This window comes from Glycine soja, chromosome 16 (assembly GCF_004193775.1).
Source record: "Glycine soja cultivar W05 chromosome 16, ASM419377v2, whole genome shotgun sequence".
In the NCBI taxonomy this organism is placed as follows: Eukaryota; Viridiplantae; Streptophyta; class Magnoliopsida; order Fabales; family Fabaceae; genus Glycine; species Glycine soja.
Window position 1 is genome coordinate 1,301,249 of NC_041017.1, and position 20,616 is coordinate 1,321,864.

The 20,616-nt window shown below is 33.2% G+C and overlaps 3 protein-coding genes across 4 annotated transcripts; all 3 read left to right on the plus strand.

The window, feature by feature from the left end:
• Window positions 1–1,998: 1,998 nt before the first annotated feature.
• Window positions 1,999–5,286, plus strand: LOC114390749 (O-fucosyltransferase 36-like). Its single transcript, XM_028351626.1, has 3 exons — window positions 1,999–3,409; window positions 3,948–4,197; window positions 4,781–5,286. The coding sequence occupies exons 1-3, from the start codon at window positions 2,205–2,207 to the stop codon at window positions 4,955–4,957; spliced, it is 1,632 nt and encodes a 543-aa protein (XP_028207427.1). The 5' UTR covers window positions 1,999–2,204; the 3' UTR covers window positions 4,958–5,286.
• A 1,138-nt stretch (window positions 5,287–6,424) lies between these two features.
• LOC114390492 lies at window positions 6,425–8,805 on the plus strand. 2 transcript variants are annotated; one of them, XR_003661923.1, is made up of 4 exons: window positions 6,425–6,735; window positions 6,947–6,995; window positions 7,830–7,901; window positions 8,556–8,805. XR_003661923.1 is itself a non-coding variant. In XM_028351229.1 (4 exons), exons 1-4 carry the CDS (start codon window positions 6,882–6,884, stop codon window positions 8,700–8,702), a joined length of 477 nt encoding a protein of 158 aa, XP_028207030.1. In that variant the 5' UTR covers window positions 6,425–6,881; the 3' UTR covers window positions 8,703–8,805. The 2 variants fall into 2 exon arrangements, 1 of the variants encoding a protein (XP_028207030.1); XM_028351229.1 differs by adding an exon at window positions 7,312–7,455 and having other exon boundaries at window positions 6,425–6,995.
• A 4,892-nt stretch (window positions 8,806–13,697) lies between these two features.
• On the plus strand, window positions 13,698–17,469 carry LOC114390550 (tyrosine-sulfated glycopeptide receptor 1-like). The gene has a single exon (XM_028351303.1). The coding sequence runs from the start codon at window positions 13,881–13,883 to the stop codon at window positions 17,184–17,186; it is 3,306 nt and encodes a 1,101-aa protein (XP_028207104.1). The 5' UTR covers window positions 13,698–13,880; the 3' UTR covers window positions 17,187–17,469.
• The last annotated feature ends 3,147 nt before the right edge of the window (window positions 17,470–20,616 follow it).

Consider the following 20,616-nt stretch of genomic DNA (forward strand, 5'->3'; position numbering starts at 1 on the left):
TATGAATTTGTAATTGCACAAAAATTATTACCTCATGTCTTTGTTTTCTGCCAAAGACTTGGGAATTAGATGCAGGTAATGTATTATCTTGTTGCATTCTTATTATGTTATTATTATCATTACTCTATTTGGATTGAAAATTTTATTTTATAATTTTCTATTATCGAACCCAAAGTACTCATTCATCCTCCTCTTAGTTCTTCCAAAAATAATTCGATTATCAACTTTTTTTGTGTTATTTTCCCTTAACCTGCCCTAAATTTTATAATGATAGGGAGTTTTTTGTGGGCAAGTGTCTCTTTTATTTGGATCTGTTGAGTAATTCAGCCTTTTAAAATGGTTTTGGTTCTTTGAACCCATTTAATAAGACATATTGACAAAGTCAGGAATCATTTTCCATGCACAAAATAATATAAGTTGTAGCAAATTTAGAATTTCTAAGTAAGTGGATTTTTTTTGTCATCAAATATGATAATTGTTAGGAGATATTCCAACTTATAATCTTTTCTTTTTTCACTACTTAATTAACCTTATAATTCTTTTGTGAGTAACTGGATCAACTCATGCATGGTTATTCTAGTTTAATCACTTGTCTTAAATTTAGGTTTCAATATGTAATTACATTAAATATTTATAAAGATATTTTTTTCACACATAGTGATTTTATATAGCTTGAACAACATTACCTCTAATGAAAAATACTTTATATTCTCTACTTAAAAATAAAAGCAAATTCAAAAGAGAAAAATATGTAATACACATAAGACAAATTGTTCAAACTTTAAGATAGAGGTGATATAATGCTAATTTCACTAATTTGTGTAGATGAAATGATTAAGGCACTATTTGAATTATTTTCTCTCTCTTTTAGTTTATAAAAATAAGCTTCTCTCACAAACTAAACGACCTCTAACAATGAAAAAATGTTTCCTTTTCCAAAATATGAGCTCAGGCTGTGTTTTCTTTTTTGGCTGTTTGCAAACAAATATAATATTTACAAGTTGTGCTTTCTCTTATTGCTAGTAGCATTTTTCCTTTTACATTCATGAAATAAAACAAAATGTATTCCTAATAGATGAGGCACTTGAGATTTCTGCGACGAATAGTTCCATTGCTCAAGCTTTCTTCAAAGAAACTAGAAAGCTTATAGCCGAGGTTTTCTTTTTAGTAATGTTGTTTCGAGCAAAGTTCACTAAGATTTCCACAAAATTCTTTTTATTAATTATACAGTCGGTTAATAAGAAATCATAATAAAAATGAATTTAAAACATTTTTTTAAAGTTAACGAACTTATCATATATCAATGATTGATTGGATGATATTGTGAGTGTGTAAATTATATTTTCTCATATTGTTATTATTCAACTTTTCTAAGATTAATATATCATCAATATTATTATGGAAAAGTTTGTGAAAAATGTATTTTTGTTCTTTATATTTCAAGCAAACGTAATTAATGTTCATGTACTTTTTTATATTGATAAATTCAGTGCTCAAATTTTTAAAAAACATGATGAATCGAGTGAAAATGAGAAAATTTATTCAAACTTATTCACATACTATCATTTCCAAAAACTTTTTATGTCGTGAAAATAGTTTTATTATATTTGAATATATCACTTTATTGTAAATGTTAAAACGTTCTTGTGGCAAACATTACCTTAGAATTATTATAAAAAAAAAATCATTAAAAACCTCTTTTGTTAGACATTCCTCATAAGGGATATTATTTAGCAAGGACAATTGAGTAGTTGTAAATTGTAACTGGTACATATATCATTTTCTTCCTACCACTTGTAAAAAAAAAAAAGTGCTACATGACTAATTATCCTGTCTCCTACTAACCTTATAATAATAACCATGATTATACATCAATTTTATTTATTAAATTTTTTTAAAAAAATTTATCCTTCAAATGTCCTACAACACAAGCCCATAATACTTTATGGTTTCAGTAGTTGGGCCGATCCAACAGCCACTAGTTGAAACGTTCAGTGGGTCCCAACTACCGACTCATTTGTGCTTCCTCTGTTGGCATCTCCTCCGCACACACACATGTTTTGTTGTTTATCGTCGTCGCTGACTCGCTCACTGCCACTCACTCACTCACTCACGCGCCACGCCGAACGAGTCACTAACTCAGATTGATCCCTCGCTCCCTCCCTGACTCACTCGCCGCCGTGGCCAACCACAAACCACTTCAAATGGACTCCTCCTCCGACGAGGAAGACGACCACCGCAACCTCGTCGACAACAACCACCGCAAGCCGCCGTCCTCCCCCGCTGCCGTCGCTTTCCACGTTGAGGATCCCTCCCCGCGCTTCCGCCGCGCGAATTTCACGCTCCAGAAGAAGTACATTTTCGCAATCCTCGCTATCCTCTTCCTCCTCCTCTTCTTCTCAATCACCGATCTCCACAAACTCTTCTCAACAACCTCTTCCTTCAGATTCGATTCCCTCACCGATCGAATGAAGGAATCCGAATTGCGCGCCATCAACCTCTTAAATCAACAGCAGCAAGCGCTCTTAACTGCGTGGAACCACACGCTCCGAACCAACGCTTCGGATCCGAACCTATTAGAGGATCTGAAATCTTCTATCTTCAAGCAGATTTCCCTCAACCGCGAGATTCAGCAGATTCTGTTAAATCCGCATTCCACAGGAAACAACGCAATCGAGCCCGAGTTGGATTTAAACGCTACTCTAAACGGCGTCGTTTACGATAGGTGTAGAACGGTGGATCAGAACTTGTCGCAGAGGAAAACCATCGAGTGGAACCCAAAGGATGGTAAATTCTTGCTCGCTATATGCGTTTCGGGGCAAATGTCGAACCATTTGATTTGTCTGGAGAAACACATATTCTTCGCTGCGTTGTTAAATAGGGTTTTGGTGATTCCTAGCTCCAAGGTGGATTACCAGTACGATAGGGTTGTGGACATTGATCACATTAACAAGTGCTTGGGGAAGAAAGTGGTGGTTTCGTTTGAGGTGTTTTCGAATTTGAAGAAGGGGCATTTGCACATCGATAAGTTCTTGTGCTACTTTTCGCAGCCTCAGCCTTGTTACTTGGATGATGAACGGTTGAAGAAGTTGGGTGCGTTGGGTTTGACTATGAGTAAGCCTGTGGCTGTGTGGGATGAGGATACCCGAAATCCGAAGAAGAAGACGGTTCAGGATGTGCTGGGGAAGTTTAGCTTTGATGATGATGTTATGGCAATTGGAGATGTGTTCTATGCTGAAGTGGAACGGGAATGGGTGATGCAACCGGGTGGGCCAATTGCTCACAAATGCACGACTCTCATTGAACCTAATCGTCTTATTTTACTCACTGCTCAGCGGTTTATTCAGACATTCCTGGGAAGGAACTTCGTTGCATTGCACTTTCGGAGACATGGGTTTTTGAAATTCTGGTATTCCCCTTTCTTTCATTTCCTTTTTTTTTAGTAATCTCTGATAACCCATATAATTTTAGAGTTTAATTCCTATGCACAGTAAGTGTTCAGAGTTTTACACTATCAAACAATTAGAAATCATGATAAGTATAACTTTTAGAGTTTAATAGCTATCCATTGTTAATCTAAAATCTTTTACACTGATAACCAATAAAAAATCACTGGCAGTATGTCTTTTAAGGTAGTTATTATAGAAGTCAACAAACTTACTACACATGATAATTTATGAATTAAACCTATTTTCTCTAACTTTTAAGGAATTACTTATATAAGTCAACAAAATTACCTTACAAGATAATTTGTAATTTTTGACTGTTTGTGCATTGACCATTATTTTCATAATTTTATGACTTGATTATATTATATGTATGTATTATGTAAACTGTAAACATTGCCTGTTATCTGCTTGTTTTCTTACAAGTCAATTGCTAATTGCATTTTCATGGCTCAATGCCAAAAAATAGGTTGCTCTGATGATCCATTTTCACGTTTGCAGTAATGCTAAGAAGCCAAGTTGCTTTTACTCCATTACTCAAGCTGCAGATTGCATCTTGAGGGTCGTTGAGAGGGCCGATGCACCTATCATCTATCTTTCTACGGATGCAGCAGAAAGTGAAACCGGTCTGCTTCAGTCACTAGTTGTGTTGAATGGCAGGCCTGTTCCTCTTGTAATACGTCCAGCTCGAAATTCAGCAGAAAAATGGGATGCTCTGTTGTACAGGCATAGAATGGATGGAGATTCACAGGTGAGATGACAGTGGTTTCATTCTACTCTAATGTGCTTTAAAATTTAAGTCAGCACTGTTACTGACCTCAATACACATTCCATATCTGGTCTTCTGGTTTGTTTTAAACAAATAATAAAACTGTTAACAAGACTATATAATTGAACATGCTTGCCTTTTTTGTTTGCATTTCATGTGTGCTACATCTGGAAAAATTCTCACCCTTTTTTCTCCCCTTCATGTTGAGATTATTATCCAAAGTTCTGCGACAATCTTTGAAGTGTCGTAGATGAAATCTAATCACTCTCATTCAATCAGAAAAATGAAAGTTTAAGAACTTTAGGCACCATGGTGTTCAACTTTTTTGCTATCAGTTATCCTGCTTGGGAATAGAATTTTAAGAATATTGTGCCACGATTTCAGTTAATTAGTGCAATCACTGAAAAAATATGCGGTGGCTTATATTAAAATTTTAAGAATATTGTGCTACAATTTCAGTTAATTAGCATGGTTCTTTACTATATATAATCTAGTCCTTTACGTGTGTTTTGAGCACTCTGAATTTCTTATGCTGATGTGCATTACGAATATTTTCATGCCGAAGGTGGAAGCCATGTTGGACAAAAGTATATGTGCCATGTCTAGTGTGTTCATTGGAGCCCCTGGTTCCACTTTCACTGAAGACATCCTGCGGTTGAGAAAGGACTGGGGATCAGCATCCATGTGTGATGAGTATCTTTGCCAAGGTGAGGAGCCAAACATTGTAGCGGAAAATGAATGACAACAAAAAACGGTTTTCTCGAGCCCATGACTCTGGACCAGCACACGTATTTTCTTGTGCCATGATTGGGGATTTGTCAATGTGAGTAGTCATGTATGATACTAGAATTAGCCATGTTAATGTAATGTATAAGTTTTGCTTGTTATACATATTCTTTTGTCATAATCATTATAATTTGTATTTGTTGTATTATCGACACATTGATCCAGAATTTGCCCCAAAGCAATTGTGGCATTTCAACATTTTATTTCTCTTTTCTCATTGTAAATATTACTGATACAATAATCACTAGCGACTAGCCGTGTATTGAAATTGAATGGATTATTGAAGTTTTAACGTGTTAATGTAAAGGATATCTAAGAAACTTTAAAACGGTTAATAACACGTTTTCTAATTTTTTTTTCTATGGGTCGAAAATTATTGAAAATTAGCAGGAAGACTTGTTAAATAGGAAGTAAATTTTTCCAACTTTTTTTATTTTTCCGCAGATAATATGTTGCTAACTTTTCTCCTCACTGAGATCAAACCCCCAGCAATCAAGATTTTTTCACACTTGACCAAAATGACCAAAACAAAAATCCCTTAGTCTCCGAAAGTGTAAGATAGAACCCCACTTTTCTCAATTTATTGTTTTGAAAAATATTAATAACTTGAGAAAATATAAACTGATAAAATGATGCATATCAATATTAGACTAATTTTTTTGAGAATAACATATCTATAATTAATTAAATTTTATTAAAAAAATAAGGGAATCTAAAAAAGATGTTGGGCCAATTTGGGTGGATTAAGTATTCTCATTTGATAATTTTAATTTGAACACGATAATTTTTCACTGACTTTGTTTAATATCAATTTCTTTTCATTTTTCCTTGAAGCAAAATGGTGATAACCAGAAAATTGGCGTAGTCATCTGTGAAATAATGATGTGTGCATTCATTATTAATCTGGAATAGATTATGTGGAAATGACTGCGATTTACATTGACAAAATTTATCTATGTACTTTTCATTAATATGAATGATGCTGAATTTCTAGCATTATTCCTCACTAGCCAACCCTATGTATTGAATGGGATTGGTTTGTTATCAGTTGAATTCGATTGAGATGCATGTTCAAGTTAATTTAAATTAATATTTAAATTTAGGAACAGATATAGGGTTAGAAAACTCGATAAAGTTATTATATATAATAACATGTAATTAGATCACATGCTACTATATTTTAATTAAATTAATTTTCACATAAATTTCAAATTTCAAACCATTGATATAACTATTTGCAATTCATGAGAAACTTCAATTTTGTAAGTAAAAATGAGATAAAGATAAATAGATAGGAAAATTGGGTTATAACAACTTAAAAAAATAAATAATGAAGTTTGAGGAAGTATTAGGTAAAACAGTAAAATGTACATTAAAGTATTAAACATTAATAAAACATATGATAGTAAATACATAGGACCCCTTCCACGCGTTCTGTTCTATGTTCCCCAGATATCCGAAAAACTGTTTTGGTTTGATTTCATTTCCGAATACGTCATTCACCACTGTGAGTCTGTAACTGTTCTGTTCATCCCTATTGGATTTTCAGCCACATTCTTCTTATTCCCGAATATACACCCAAATTCCACTTTCCTATCCTAGGGTCACCATCACCTTGAGAGCCAAATTGCTCGTGTTCCCATTACGTGGCAGGAACTGGTGCTTCTCCAGAACCATCGATCATTCTCTTCTACAGAGTAATCTGCGTTTGAAAATTTTGCTGCGTTTGGACTGGTGCTTCTCCATCACCATCGATCATTGCTTGTGTATAAATTTTGTTGTTGTTATGTTCTCTACTTTAATTCTACTACAGAGTAATCTGCGTTTGAAAATTTTATGTGGAAACATGATGTGAATGAAGAAGAAGGAAAGTTAGCGCTATGGATAGTTTTGCTTTTTTTTTTCAACCTTGTATATCGATAACATTAACAATATATATTTTCAGTTTGAATGCTCTAACTTGTTCGTCGAAGACTAAGACATATTGCTATGAGGTAATTCTTGCTTCTTGCTCGTCCTCCTCCCTTTCACTCTTTGTGTTAACATCGATTGTATTACTGCTCCATGTGATTTAATTTTTAAGTGTTACTACTTCATCTTTGTATGAACTGTTATCTATTAGCAATTCTCCACCGGAAATACTGATATGGTTGATTTTCGTTAATTCCATTGACTTCAGCATTTAGCGTACTCATGTTGTTAAGTTAATGTTAACTACCAATATATTATTGCCTTGTTACATTTTTTCTTTAATATGTAATTCATTCTTGTTTTGTCAATTGATATCCATATCTTAGTTTTACTTTGCAGATTTTACCTTTGCCTAATGTCCCGTCCTTCTGTGTTTTATTTAGCACTTATTCTCATTGGAGAGTCCTACATGTTCGTTCTATTGCTAACGCTGTCACAAACAAGGACTTTCTACTGTTCATGTCTTTATCAACTTTTCTAATTGTATGTAAGAGTGACTTTTTTTACAGATATTATATTCTTGTCAAGCTTGTTATTTAGTAATTATGAATATCATGAGATGTTTTTTTGGAAATTCAACAACTGGTCAACTTGCATATGGTTCAAATGCAGGGAGTCGATAGTGTAAATCAATATGGGCATCATTTGATTTAGAAGTAATTAAAAAAAGTTAAAGTTGCATGGTTCCTGTATAGTTGTCAAATTGGCAAGGATTTGCCTTATATTTTTTTGTTATCCCGGTAGATGTTAACCATTGATTCTTATTCCTTAGGTTCTAAGTATAATTTTAGAGTTTGGCTTTTGACTACATTTATCTTGCATTAATTATCTTCTCTGTTTTATATAATTTTGTTTAGGGAAGTGAGAAGCTGTTTCAGCTAGTCTCAGATAGCAGCAAGACTTCAAGTCAAAGCCATGAACTGTGTTGGGTAATTATTTACATATCTTGGATTGAAAAACAATCTTCCGAGTATGCACCATATGTACATATCCTGGATTGAAAAACAATCTTTCTGAGTATGCACCAATTATACGTTGGAGTGGCGAGTTCCTTCACCAACTCCCGTGCAGACTTTAAATTATGTCATGCATGAGCTAGAAGAAAACTATGTTTAGTATATTCGTTTATTGTGCTAATTTATAATTTTCATGTATTAGCTTTTAATGAATTTAAGTGTTGTTTGATCGGCAAACTATGTCACATTTACTTTGTTTAACTACATTTTGTTTTTGGGTAGAAGTGAGGGTGTTTGGGGTGGGGTGATAGGTCAATGCCTAGTCATTTTTGGGTAGAAGTAATATGATTATCATAATAGTTTCATTGTTTTAAATTTGTTGTATACAGTGAAAAATATCAAAAATTAAAGAGAACAGATTTTTGTTGTCTCAACTCTAGGTTCACACATTTCCATCACATAGTCCTATTGTTAATAAATAAATAAATGATATTGTCTTTTCCTCTCTCCCTGGTGGTCTTTTTTAGAGTGTTTATAACGTGTAACAGTATTATCTTTTGTGCAAGCATTCGTGGTGGACATGTCTTTTTTTTTTTCTTTTTCTTCTAATCAATATGTATGAATCAGGTGTTGAGGCCATCCAAAGAACTAGAGAATCTTGTCCCTCTAGAAGATGATCAAGATGGTCTTAGTCAACATGCCATCGTAGACATTTGCAAGATCTATGACTTGAACACCAAAGATGTTATAAAATACGAGAAGTATATTTTTTGAATCAGTTTTGTAATGCAAAAAGTTGCATTGGAATCTTCGTAAATGTTAACTCATATTTTTTTGTTGATATTAACTGATTTATCAATTTATGCTACCTTTTGAATATTGCAATAAGTATTTTTTTCTTCCTAATGTACTATAACTGATCTAGGGAAGAAAAAAAAAAAGAGGAAATGCTTGAAAATTATGCTGAATGATCTTGAGGAATTTGGGTTCAATTCCTAAAGAGTCCATGGCTTTCTACTTCTTGTCTAGTGTTTAGTAATTCCATGAGTTTTTAAACCCCTTTTTGGTTATTTTATGTTATCAAGGAAATCTATCTCAATTTTTTCTAGAACACCTCTAACAGAGGGACAAAATATACCTGATTCAGAAGGGGAAGAATTTGCATCCACTCCCCCGACTGGAATTGAAGTAAGGGAAGGAAGATGTGTTTATTTTATCATGAAGAGTTAGGAAATGTGAGATCTCATTGTCTTCCAGAAGCCTTTTGATTCCTAAATTAACATATATAAGATAGATTTAGAGTTGATTGAGGAATGATATTAGTTTTCAACTCTCTTATATCTATCTTAGATTCCCACATATAAATTTTGTTGGGGTTATATTAGGATGTAATTTGTTTTAAAAAAAAGAGAAGGATGTAATTTGGTTTAAAACTATTGTCAATTTAGTTAATGAATTATGTCTAATCTCTTCAATGAGTGACATCCATTGAAAATTGGTTCATGATCTAAATCTAGTAATTGGGAAATTAGGGCTTAAACTGTCCAATTCAATAATTGCACAACTTTTGAGCCAGGGATAGGGATAAATTCCATGCTTTTTGTGTGAATTTCCATTTCTTAATACTTATGATAAATTTTGTTCACACAAAGGATTAGGGTGCGTAATTGGGAATAAAGTGTTTATCATTGACAAAATTAGGGTTAAACTAAACTAGAGGAATTGCATGTGAATTGCATTAGAGGGGATTTAGAAGGGAAGAAATTACTTTAGGACAAAATCAAAGGGATCTTACACCTAATTGCCTTCATTATTTAAATTCTTAAAACCTTTTTCAGTAGCATTCTTCATTCTTTCATTAAATCCTAAAATTATCAAAAAATATTTATTTCTTAATTTTGAGTCAATAGCTTAATCAATTACTTGTAAAGTTATTAAATCATAATCGTTGTGGATACAACAACTCACTTTAATACTTTCTTACTTGTACAAGTGACACTTGCTGCATTCCTAACACACTCATTGCTATAGTGTAGGATGATAAGAAGGAAATGGGTATTATTGCATTCTAGCTAAAGGATTTTCAAACAAAGAGCTATGCACTTAAAATATACTTAAAAACAAGTATATCAACAAGGGAGGTCAGTTCAAATATTATATCTTGTCACCTTCTAAAATTTTGCATTATCTTTAGATGAAAGAGAGAAAAAACCCCACTTTTTACCTTTTAGTTCAACGGAAGGATCGTCATCTGGAAGAAACAAATTGGGAGAAGTGTGAATTACTCAAGGGATAATTTCCTAATTTTCATCTAGAGGAAAAAATGAAAATGTCTTTATCTAATGATATAACACATCTTGTACAGACATATTTTAAGAGGAAGAACCGTGAAAAGGAGATAGAGTTAGAAGGTTTTGATTAAGTCAACAATGACCACCTCATTACTATAATGTAAAGGTGTAATGATATAACATTTCCTTTGCAAACATATTTCATAAGGAAGAAATGTGAAAAAGAAGACAAATGTTGAAGGTTATGACCAACTTAACAATAACCATCCAACTACTATAATATAGACTAAGAAGATAAAAAAGAATTGGAAGATGTGTACGTTCAACATTAATGAAAGATTGTGTAAAAAAACATTAATAAAAGATAATTTTTTAGTTGTAGGTACAGTAGTTTATAGGCTATGTAGGACATTATGAATATGAGTACATTGTTTAGGAGTAAGGGAAAAAGATTTTATTCGATATATTTATATATTTTGTTAGAGGCGAATCTTTTTTGTATGGATGTTCTACTATATGCCGAGATTCTTAGATTTATTATTTCTGATGACTCTTATTTTTTTTTAAAATGTTCATGCGAAAGAATAAAGATGCCTAATAGAAATTTAAACTTTAATAAGAGAAACACAAAAAGCCCTCAAGACATAAAAATGAGTTTATATATTTTATTCATTAATGTTAATTTGTAAAATATTGAACATGAAAATACCACCGTCTTGCTCAACTCATTTTTCCCCACAAAACAAGTAAACAAAAAGCCAAAAAATTAAGATCACTTAATGTATGTTTTTAATTTTATAAATGACAGTTTATATTTATAATCCTATATGTTGAATTAGAATTAATATTTTAATATAAAATTATTTCTCCCACGTAAAAGGATATGATTGCACCCTGTTGCAAGTTCAATTAAATCTCTTTGGGTTTCGCTTCTCTAGGATGAAAAGTTTGTAACTTTGCCCAAAAAATCAGTTAGAGAAAGAATCATCAATGGCGATTGAACACATCTTAAGAACGAGAAGAATATTGACCCCCTCGAGGACAAGGATGACGTTGCTCTTCTCTCAACTTCTTTGGCGTCAAAACAACCTCTTTTTCGCCACCACTCTCCGTATTGCCACTATTTCCACTTTTCCTCTTCACCTTCATCACCACCTTGTGTAGCATTGTCGAACTATTCAAGTCTCTCAATTTCTTCTTGACTTTAGCTCTTTTCTTTTGCCATTTTCTGCGACAATTTCGATCTTTTCTCTCTACCCTGGTAAAAACCATCATATGTTGATGAACAATGTCCAAAGATTGAACAACAGTCTAAACAACCATGAAATTTTTCTGAGAAAACAAAAGTCAAAAGAGATGATGTTTCGGTTGGATTAGAATTTTGTAAGGTTTGAAGATAGTAAAGATGTTGAGGAGAGAGTGTGGAGGAAGTACTAAGGTGTAGAAGAGAAGGGTTTTGTTGGATGAAAGTTGATAAAGTTCAAAGAAGACACCATATGAAAAAGAAAAAGAGAGAAAAAAAATTGGCATTTGTTGACGAAAACCGTTTCTGACGGCAGCATACAACACAACAGAGTTGATTACTTTGAAAGCAATATGGTGTAATTGCGAAAACATGCAAACAGCAGAAGATTTTTGACTGCTGACAATTAATTTAAGGAATACATGATCAATTCAAGCAAGCAACCGATATAAAATAAAACAATTGCTCGTCTATGCTTGAGAATAAAGTAGCATTAGTTTTACAAAACGATCGAAGGGCAATTTTAAGTGTTAAAATTCTCATGTACTTCTTGTTTACGTATCATTGCAGCTAAATTTTACAGAAAATAGAACATTAGATTTTTTTATCATAATTAACAAACATAATGAAGTGTTAAGAATAATTTTTATATATAAATAAAATAATTTGCACAATAATATTAAATTTGCCCAACTTTTTAGAATAAAAAAGTCAACAAGAAAATATGAGGTCCATAAAAGTAGCTGTTGAATGAACAATATAGATAAATGTATATTTTCAAAATTCTCGATTCAACTACATTTATAAATTTTCTGTCAAAAAACTACATTTATTAATTTTTTTTTTTTTAGTCTTCCTAAGTCCTAACAACATAGGATCTAGAAATAAACTTGCCTAATATGCATGGGATTCTTTTAAGGGAATCGAGCATTCATGCCCAATTTCCCATTAAAATATTTTTATGTGTTTTTTTTTATCCAATTGAACCTGACGTGAGTAATATATTCCGTTAAAATATTATAAAAAATAATTTAATTAGTTTAAATATAAAAATACAAAAATATATGCAAAATTGATAATTAAATAAAACTTACATATATTTTAAAATAGAAGACCAAAATTAAAAAACAAAACAAAAAGACTAAAATCGTGAATTAAGAATTATAAGAAGTTCCAAATTATAATTTAGTTTTAAAATAAATATATTTATATTTGATTACTATTCTTTTAAAAATATAAATATAGACATGTATATTTTTTAAAAGAATCTGAAAAAAAGTAATTTTGAGAAAGACAGAAAAGCAAGAGGCATGGGATTTTTGACCGACCAAGCACGATTTGTTATGGTATCCAAAGAGGGTATTTTAGACTTGAGAGAATTGAGAGGGAATAATAATAATAACCCCCGTCCACGACGACCTCCACCAGAAGCAAGAGAGAGCAGCCTTGTACACGTTATGTTATTGGCCTACTTCTCAATCATCAATTTCCACTCCAAAAGTAAACGCTCCCTTTCATTTTATTATATTTTATTAATGCCCTCTTTTTATTATATTGCAATTTCATTTAATATATACTGCATTATTTTTGTTTTTAAATTAAATAATTATAGAACCAAGAAAACCTTTGATATTATCCAATTAGATACTAATAGTAAGATATTAATGACATGTTGGAGCTCTCAATAAATATTTATTACATAAATTTAAACCACAAACAATTTTACTCCACTAGTTGTCACATGTATCTTCCTCATTTATCAAACAGGGTTTTATTAACTTAAAAGAAGAACAAATTGACTTACATAACATGGATTAATTTTAATTTATTTTATAAGTCTTTTATGCCACTATCATTTGTTAGTTTTAAAATAACCAATGATCATTTAAATCAATTCCACAAAAAAAAAACAGACATATAACAGTAATTTTAATTCAAATTTTAGATATATAATCAATTCAAGTTTTAAATATACAATTGTACTAAATTCTTGGAGGAATTTTTTTATCATTTTATAACAGTTTTATTCTATTTAAACAAAGCATACATCTGATTTAGAAAAAAAAACATTAGTTTAAAAATCATATTTACATTAAATTGTAATGAATTCTTTATTGACAGAAAAATCGTAATGAATGGATGATGTAAAATAATATTTTTTTACATTTTTGTAAGTGTTGATGTTGATGACAATTAAAATCTTAATACATTATCTATGCATATATCTAAATCCCCACTTGTCAACGTCACCCTTCCACTCTCTCTCTCTCTCCCACCCTTCATTTTGCTTCCATTGTCAATGGATGGTCATGGTCTTCCTCATTCCCATGCTACCCCAACAATCTCTTCTTACATTGGTTCCTCACCCCCTTATGTCCCCCTCTTCCTCCTTCTCCTTCTTCCATTCTCCACTCTCTCATGACCAACCATCACCTCAAACACTCCATTCTCTCCTCCTCAGTTTTTCTCATGCCATCACCATCTTCATCTTCTTCTGCATATTCCCTTTACATGGTTTCCAAGTTAATGGTCTCAATCATAGTCTCCTTATTCCTTTTGTCCTTGTTTGTTTTCCAAGTCTCCTCTTGTGACCAGATTGATAAACTGTCCCTCTTGGCCTTCTCTGGCAACATATCCACCTCTCCACCTTATCCTTCTCTTGATTGGTCTGATTCTCTTGATTGTTGTAGCTGGGAAGGCATTACTTGTGATGGAGATCTTAGAGTCACACACCTTTTGCTACCATCTAGAGGCCTCACTGGCTTCATCTCCCCCTCTCTCACAAACCTCTCTTCTCTCTCTCACCTTAATCTCTCCCATAATAGATTGTCTGGTACTCTCCAACACCACTTTTTCTCATTGCTCAATCACTTGTTGGTTCTTGATTTGAGCTACAACCGTCTCTCTGGTGAGTTGCCACCTTTTGTTGGTGATATTAGCAGCGATGGTGTTATTCAGGAGCTGGATTTGTCTAGTAACCTTTTCAATGGGGCACTTCCAAATTCTTTGCTTGAGCACTTGGCAGCTGCAGCAGCTGGAGGGAGTTTTGTGTCTTTGAATGTTAGTAATAACAGTCTCACAGGTCATATTCCCACTTCTCTCTTTTGCATTAATGACCATAACAACTCATCCTCTCTCAGATTCTTGGATTATTCCTCCAATGAATTTGATGGTGCCATTCAGCCTGGACTAGGAGCATGTTCCAAGTTGGAGAAGTTCAGAGCAGGTTTCAATTTTCTCTCAGGGCCTATCCCAAGTGATCTTTTTCATGCTGTTTCTCTCACAGAAATCTCATTGCCCCTTAATAGACTCACTGGAACAATTGGTGATGGCATTGTTGGACTTAGCAACCTCACAGTTTTGGAGCTCTACTCCAATCATTTCACAGGTTCAATCCCCCATGATATTGGTGAACTCTCCAAGCTGGAACGGTTACTCCTTCATGTCAACAATTTGACAGGTACTATGCCCCAATCTCTGATGAACTGTGTCAATCTTGTGGTATTGAATTTAAGGGTCAACGTCTTGGAGGGAAATCTCTCTGCATTCAATTTCTCAGGATTCCTCAGACTTACCACACTTGACCTTGGCAACAATCATTTTACTGGTGTTTTACCACCAACACTTTATGCATGCAAGTCACTTTCAGCTGTGAGGCTAGCATCTAATAAACTTGAGGGAGAGATTTCACCCAAGATACTTGAACTAGAGTCTTTGTCTTTCCTATCAATTTCTACTAACAAGTTGAGGAATGTCACTGGGGCTCTTAGAATACTCAGGGGGCTCAAGAACCTTAGTACCCTTATGCTCTCCAAGAATTTTTTCAATGAAATGATACCACAAGATGTGAACATAATAGAGCCGGATGGATTCCAAAAACTCCAGGTTTTAGGATTTGGTGGTTGTAATTTCACAGGTCAAATACCAGGTTGGCTTGCAAAACTGAAGAAGCTTGAGGTCTTGGACCTGTCCTTTAATCAAATTAGTGGTCCAATTCCTCCTTGGTTGGGTAAACTTTCTCAGCTTTTTTACATGGACTTGTCTGTTAACCTCCTTACAGGAGTATTTCCAGTAGAGCTCACAGAACTCCCAGCACTGGCATCACAGCAGGCAAATGATAAAGTGGAAAGGACTTACTTTGAGTTACCTGTGTTTGCTAATGCAAACAATGTTTCCCTACTGCAATATAATCAGCTTTCAGGCCTACCTCCAGCAATATATCTGGGAAGCAATCACCTTAATGGAAGTATCCCTATTGAGATTGGGAAACTCAAAGTCCTTCATCAGCTGGATCTGAAAAAGAACAACTTCTCTGGCAGTATACCAGTTCAGTTTTCAAACTTGACTAACTTAGAGAAACTAGACCTCTCCGGAAACCAACTATCTGGGGAAATTCCTGATTCCCTCAGAAGATTACATTTCTTGTCTTTTTTCAGTGTAGCATTCAATAATCTTCAAGGACAGATACCCACTGGTGGTCAATTTGATACTTTCTCCAACTCCAGCTTTGAAGGAAATGTGCAATTGTGCGGTTTGGTTATTCAGCGCTCTTGTCCTTCTCAACAAAATACTAATACTACTGCAGCTAGTCGCAGCTCAAACAAAAAAGTGCTGCTTGTACTCATCATTGGAGTCAGTTTTGGCTTTGCTTCCTTGATAGGAGTGTTGACACTGTGGATACTCTCCAAGAGGAGGGTCAATCCAGGAGGAGTGTCTGACAAGATTGAAATGGAATCAATTTCTGCCTATTCCAACAATGGAGTTCATCCTGAGGTTGACAAGGAGGCTAGCTTAGTGGTATTGTTTCCCAACAAGAATAATGAAACCAAGGACCTTACCATATTTGAGATCCTAAAATCCACTGAAAATTTCAGTCAGGAAAACATAATAGGATGCGGCGGTTTTGGTTTGGTTTACAAAGCAACATTACCAAATGGAACTACACTGGCCATCAAGAAACTTTCAGGAGACTTGGGCCTCATGGAAAGGGAATTCAAAGCAGAAGTAGAGGCTTTGTCAACAGCACAACATGAGAATCTGGTGGCATTGCAAGGCTATTGTGTGCATGATGGATTCCGGCTTCTCATGTATAATTACATGGAAAATGGAAGCCTGGACTACTGGTTGCATGAAAAGCCTGATGGTGCATCTCAACTTGATTGGCCAACTCGCTTGAAGATCGCACAAGGTGCAAGCTGTGGTTTGGCTTATTTGCATCAGATATGCGAGCCACACATTGTGCATCGTGATATAAAGTCGAGCAACATACTCCTTAATGAAAAATTTGAGGCACATGTTGCTGATTTTGGGTTGTCTAGATTGATTCTTCCATATCATACTCATGTTACAACTGAACTTGTAGGTACATTAGGCTACATTCCACCAGAGTATGGACAAGCGTGGGTGGCTACTCTGAGAGGAGATGTGTACAGCTTTGGGGTTGTCATGCTTGAACTGATCACTGGGAGAAGGCCTGTAGATGTATGCAAGCCAAAAATGTCAAGGGAGTTGGTTGGCTGGGTTCAACAAATGAGGATTGAAGGAAAACAAGATCAAGTATTTGACCCTCTTCTGAGAGGGAAGGGGTTTGAAGTACAGATGCTAAAGGTACTGGATGTGGCTTGCATGTGTGTCAGCCACAATCCTTTCAAGAGACCAAGCATCAGAGAAGTTGTTGAATGGCTGAAGAATGTTGGATCAGACAACCAGCCAACACAGAAATAAAGACTTGAGGGAAATGTTTGTCCCTCAACAAATCTTGACACATTGTATACTTGTGCAAATTTTCTCTTTTGCTTTTCTATAAATATAGATTATCATTTTTACCACTGTAAATGTTGACCCCCCCCCCCCTATCACAACATTATGGCTAGAAAAAGGTTTTGTGAATTATATTATGTTATCATCCATTTTGAGCTGGAGAACTTTCTATTCTTGGAAGTTGGAACTTTTAACAGCTTCTAATAAATCTTTCTGATGATGAATACAGCATCCTAGACAATGCAAACCTATGTTATATTATTCTTGTTTTACTTCTCAATCTTAATATTGTAGTGCTATAAACTTACTGATTTCACATTACTGAATGCCGGCCCTTTCTTTTAGGAGATAATAACACTCAGGGATTAAGTTCAAAAGAGAAAAAAAGAGGCCAATTTTTCGTTTATATACCACACCATCCAGCACAAAACCATTTATTTTATTCTTCTTTACAAACTATATTGCCATAGTTCAAGAGTAATTGAACTACTTGGTAATTGGTGTAACAAATTCCACTCTCTGACTTTACATTTCTGTATATACAAGACTGCATTTTTATGCTTTAAATGAGTTACTTGATTCTAGGTAAGCAAGTGTTAATAGATCAATGAAACTAGTGAGAATACATCTGGAACATGACAACTGACATCTCAAATTGAAGCCAAATTCGCATTCCAAATGGATTACTTTTGTTACTAAAGAAAATGCCACAAAGGAGTCAATTTGCTATCAAATGATATGTGGAATAACCTCAGCTCTCACATTACATGCCGTGCTTTTTGATCTGTAAATCAGTAATGAAATGGATAACTAAAACAAGTAACAGTTTATGCACCCTTCGCCTTTATGTCCCTTCTGTTCTTAAAAGTACTCAAATCAGTGGTCTTGGTTTAGTGCACACACCTGTGTGATCATATATGACAGTAGGACAGAAAACCACTAATGTCCATTTTTTCTCTCAGATTGCTATCTAAAGGAGATTTAATTGTGTGCTAGAGCAATCAAACTATGTTCTACCAGAAGAGGAACTAGGGACTTCATGATTTGACAATTTTTTTTTAAGAAATAAAATAGACACTGTAGAATGTGTAGTTGTGTACATACACTGTGAAGATGACGTGCTTTCAGGTAGACAGTTGTTTACTATTAGATACCTTGAGTTAATTTAAAATTTTATGCTTCAAGACATAATCTGAGGCCTAAATCCAAAAGCAGAAGTGCACACAATCACTGAAGAGATGAATGGCCCAACGGTAGTAGCACAATCAACAATTTTTGATATATTATTTACTGGATATGTATTATTTAGAGGGATGTGATATACACTCAACAGAGGAACATGTTGGAAGCTTATTAGAGATGTAACATTCATGTACATTTCTCATGATTATTTGCTGACCCTATATCAATCTTTTTGGCTGTTTTCTGTAGAAACTAGAAAGTCTTTCTTGCCCATTAAACGTGAGGTTCATTTTCAATGGTGGGGGTAGTGAACACATAATGGCTGTGCATGATATTTGAAATTAACCATTTATTCACCAAGGGCATTATCAAGCAATAAAATAACCCTCTAAGTGCATCAAATCATATCCAAAAAAGAGGAATGAATAAGTGTAGCAGACCATAGTGGCTTCTTGGTTACTATTCCATCTTTCAAATGTCAATAGAAATCAACCTCAAGCAAGCTTCTCTTGATAAGTACGGATAACTGGAATTTGGTTTATACTAATCATTAATCAACATCAAGGGTTGATTTCAATAAATTCATTATTATAATCTACTATCTATCTATTACTCTTAATAAAACAAAATTTTAGTTGGACACTTTTAAACACTATCTAAAAAATTCTACCTCCAAAACTTTTTTTTCTTTCATAGTTTTTTTCTCTTTTCGAGGGCGAGCCCTGGTGCAGCGGTAAAGTTGTGCCTTTGTGACTTGTTGGTCATGGGTTCGAATCCGGAAACAGCCTCTTTGCATATGCAAGGGTAAGACTGCGTACAACATCCCTCCCCCATACCTTCGCATAGCGAAAAGCCTCTGGATAATGGGGTACGAAGTTTTTATAGTTTTTTTCTCTTTTCCTTTTATCCTTTTTTCTCTTTCATATTTCTATCTATCTATCACGCTCTTAATAAGAGAAGATTTTGGTTGAACACATGTCAATACTAGGTAAAAAAATTCTCCCTCCAAAACTTCTCTTTATTTATAGTTTTTTGTCTCTTTCTTTTTAATTTTTTTCCTTTTTCATATTTATATCTATCTATTACTCTTTAAGAGGAGGGCTATGTTAGACAACGTTTATTTATCTATTCCTCTTTCATACTTATATCTATATCTATCTATTTGATTATTTCTATTATATTCTATTTATCTATCTATTCTATTACTTTTAATAAAAATAAGGTATTGGTCGAACACATGCCAACACTAGGTGAAAATCCTTCCTTCAAAACTTCTCTTTCTTTTTAGTCTTTCTTCCTCTTCATTTTTTTGTCTATTTATCTCTATTTACTACTCTTGATAAAATACATTTTTTGTTAGACACATGTCAATGCGGACACTAAAGTGAAATTTTTTTCCTTCAAAACTTCTCATTGTTTCTATATGTTCTTTCACTTCTTTTTAATTTTTTTTTCTTTTTTATCTTTTACTCTCTTTCATATTTATACATAAGTTATATTCAGTCAAACTAGTTAGAAGCTAAAAAATTAGTTGATAGTTGGAAGTTGGTAGCTGAAAGTTGAAAAACTAACTTATTAAATTAGAAATGTTTAATAAAACTAGCAGTTGAAGTAATTAAAAAGTGTAAAATGATATAAAAATAATAATATCATGATTTATTTTAAAAAATAACAAGAAAAATAAATAAATATATCAACAATAAAAATGAAACAAAATATAAAAGTTAGAAATTATAACCTAGTATTTAAAAAAAACAAACTAAAAGCCACCGAGAAGCTATTAAAAAAGTTTGTTTACTAAATAGTTAAATGAACTTTTAAGCTAGTAAAAATAAAAAAAGCTAATTAAAATGTATTGCCAAAGATAGTCTTATAAGATAAAAAAAATCTTCATCATTCTATTACTCAAAAATCTCTATTATTATTATTATTATTATTATTATTATTATTATTATTATTATTATTATTATTATTATTATTACATATGTTTTGAATTAATTTATTAACCATATTGTTGTTACAAAATAAATTTAAATTACTTGATCAATAATATCATAATTTAAATTAGTTTTGATTTTATGGTAGAAATCACAAATATCATATGAAAGATAAAATTGTTTGAACTCATCGTGAACAAAAGATATTTCTTTGAGTACAAGTGCATATGAAAGACAAAACTTTTTCTTCTATGACTATTTAACATAATTACATA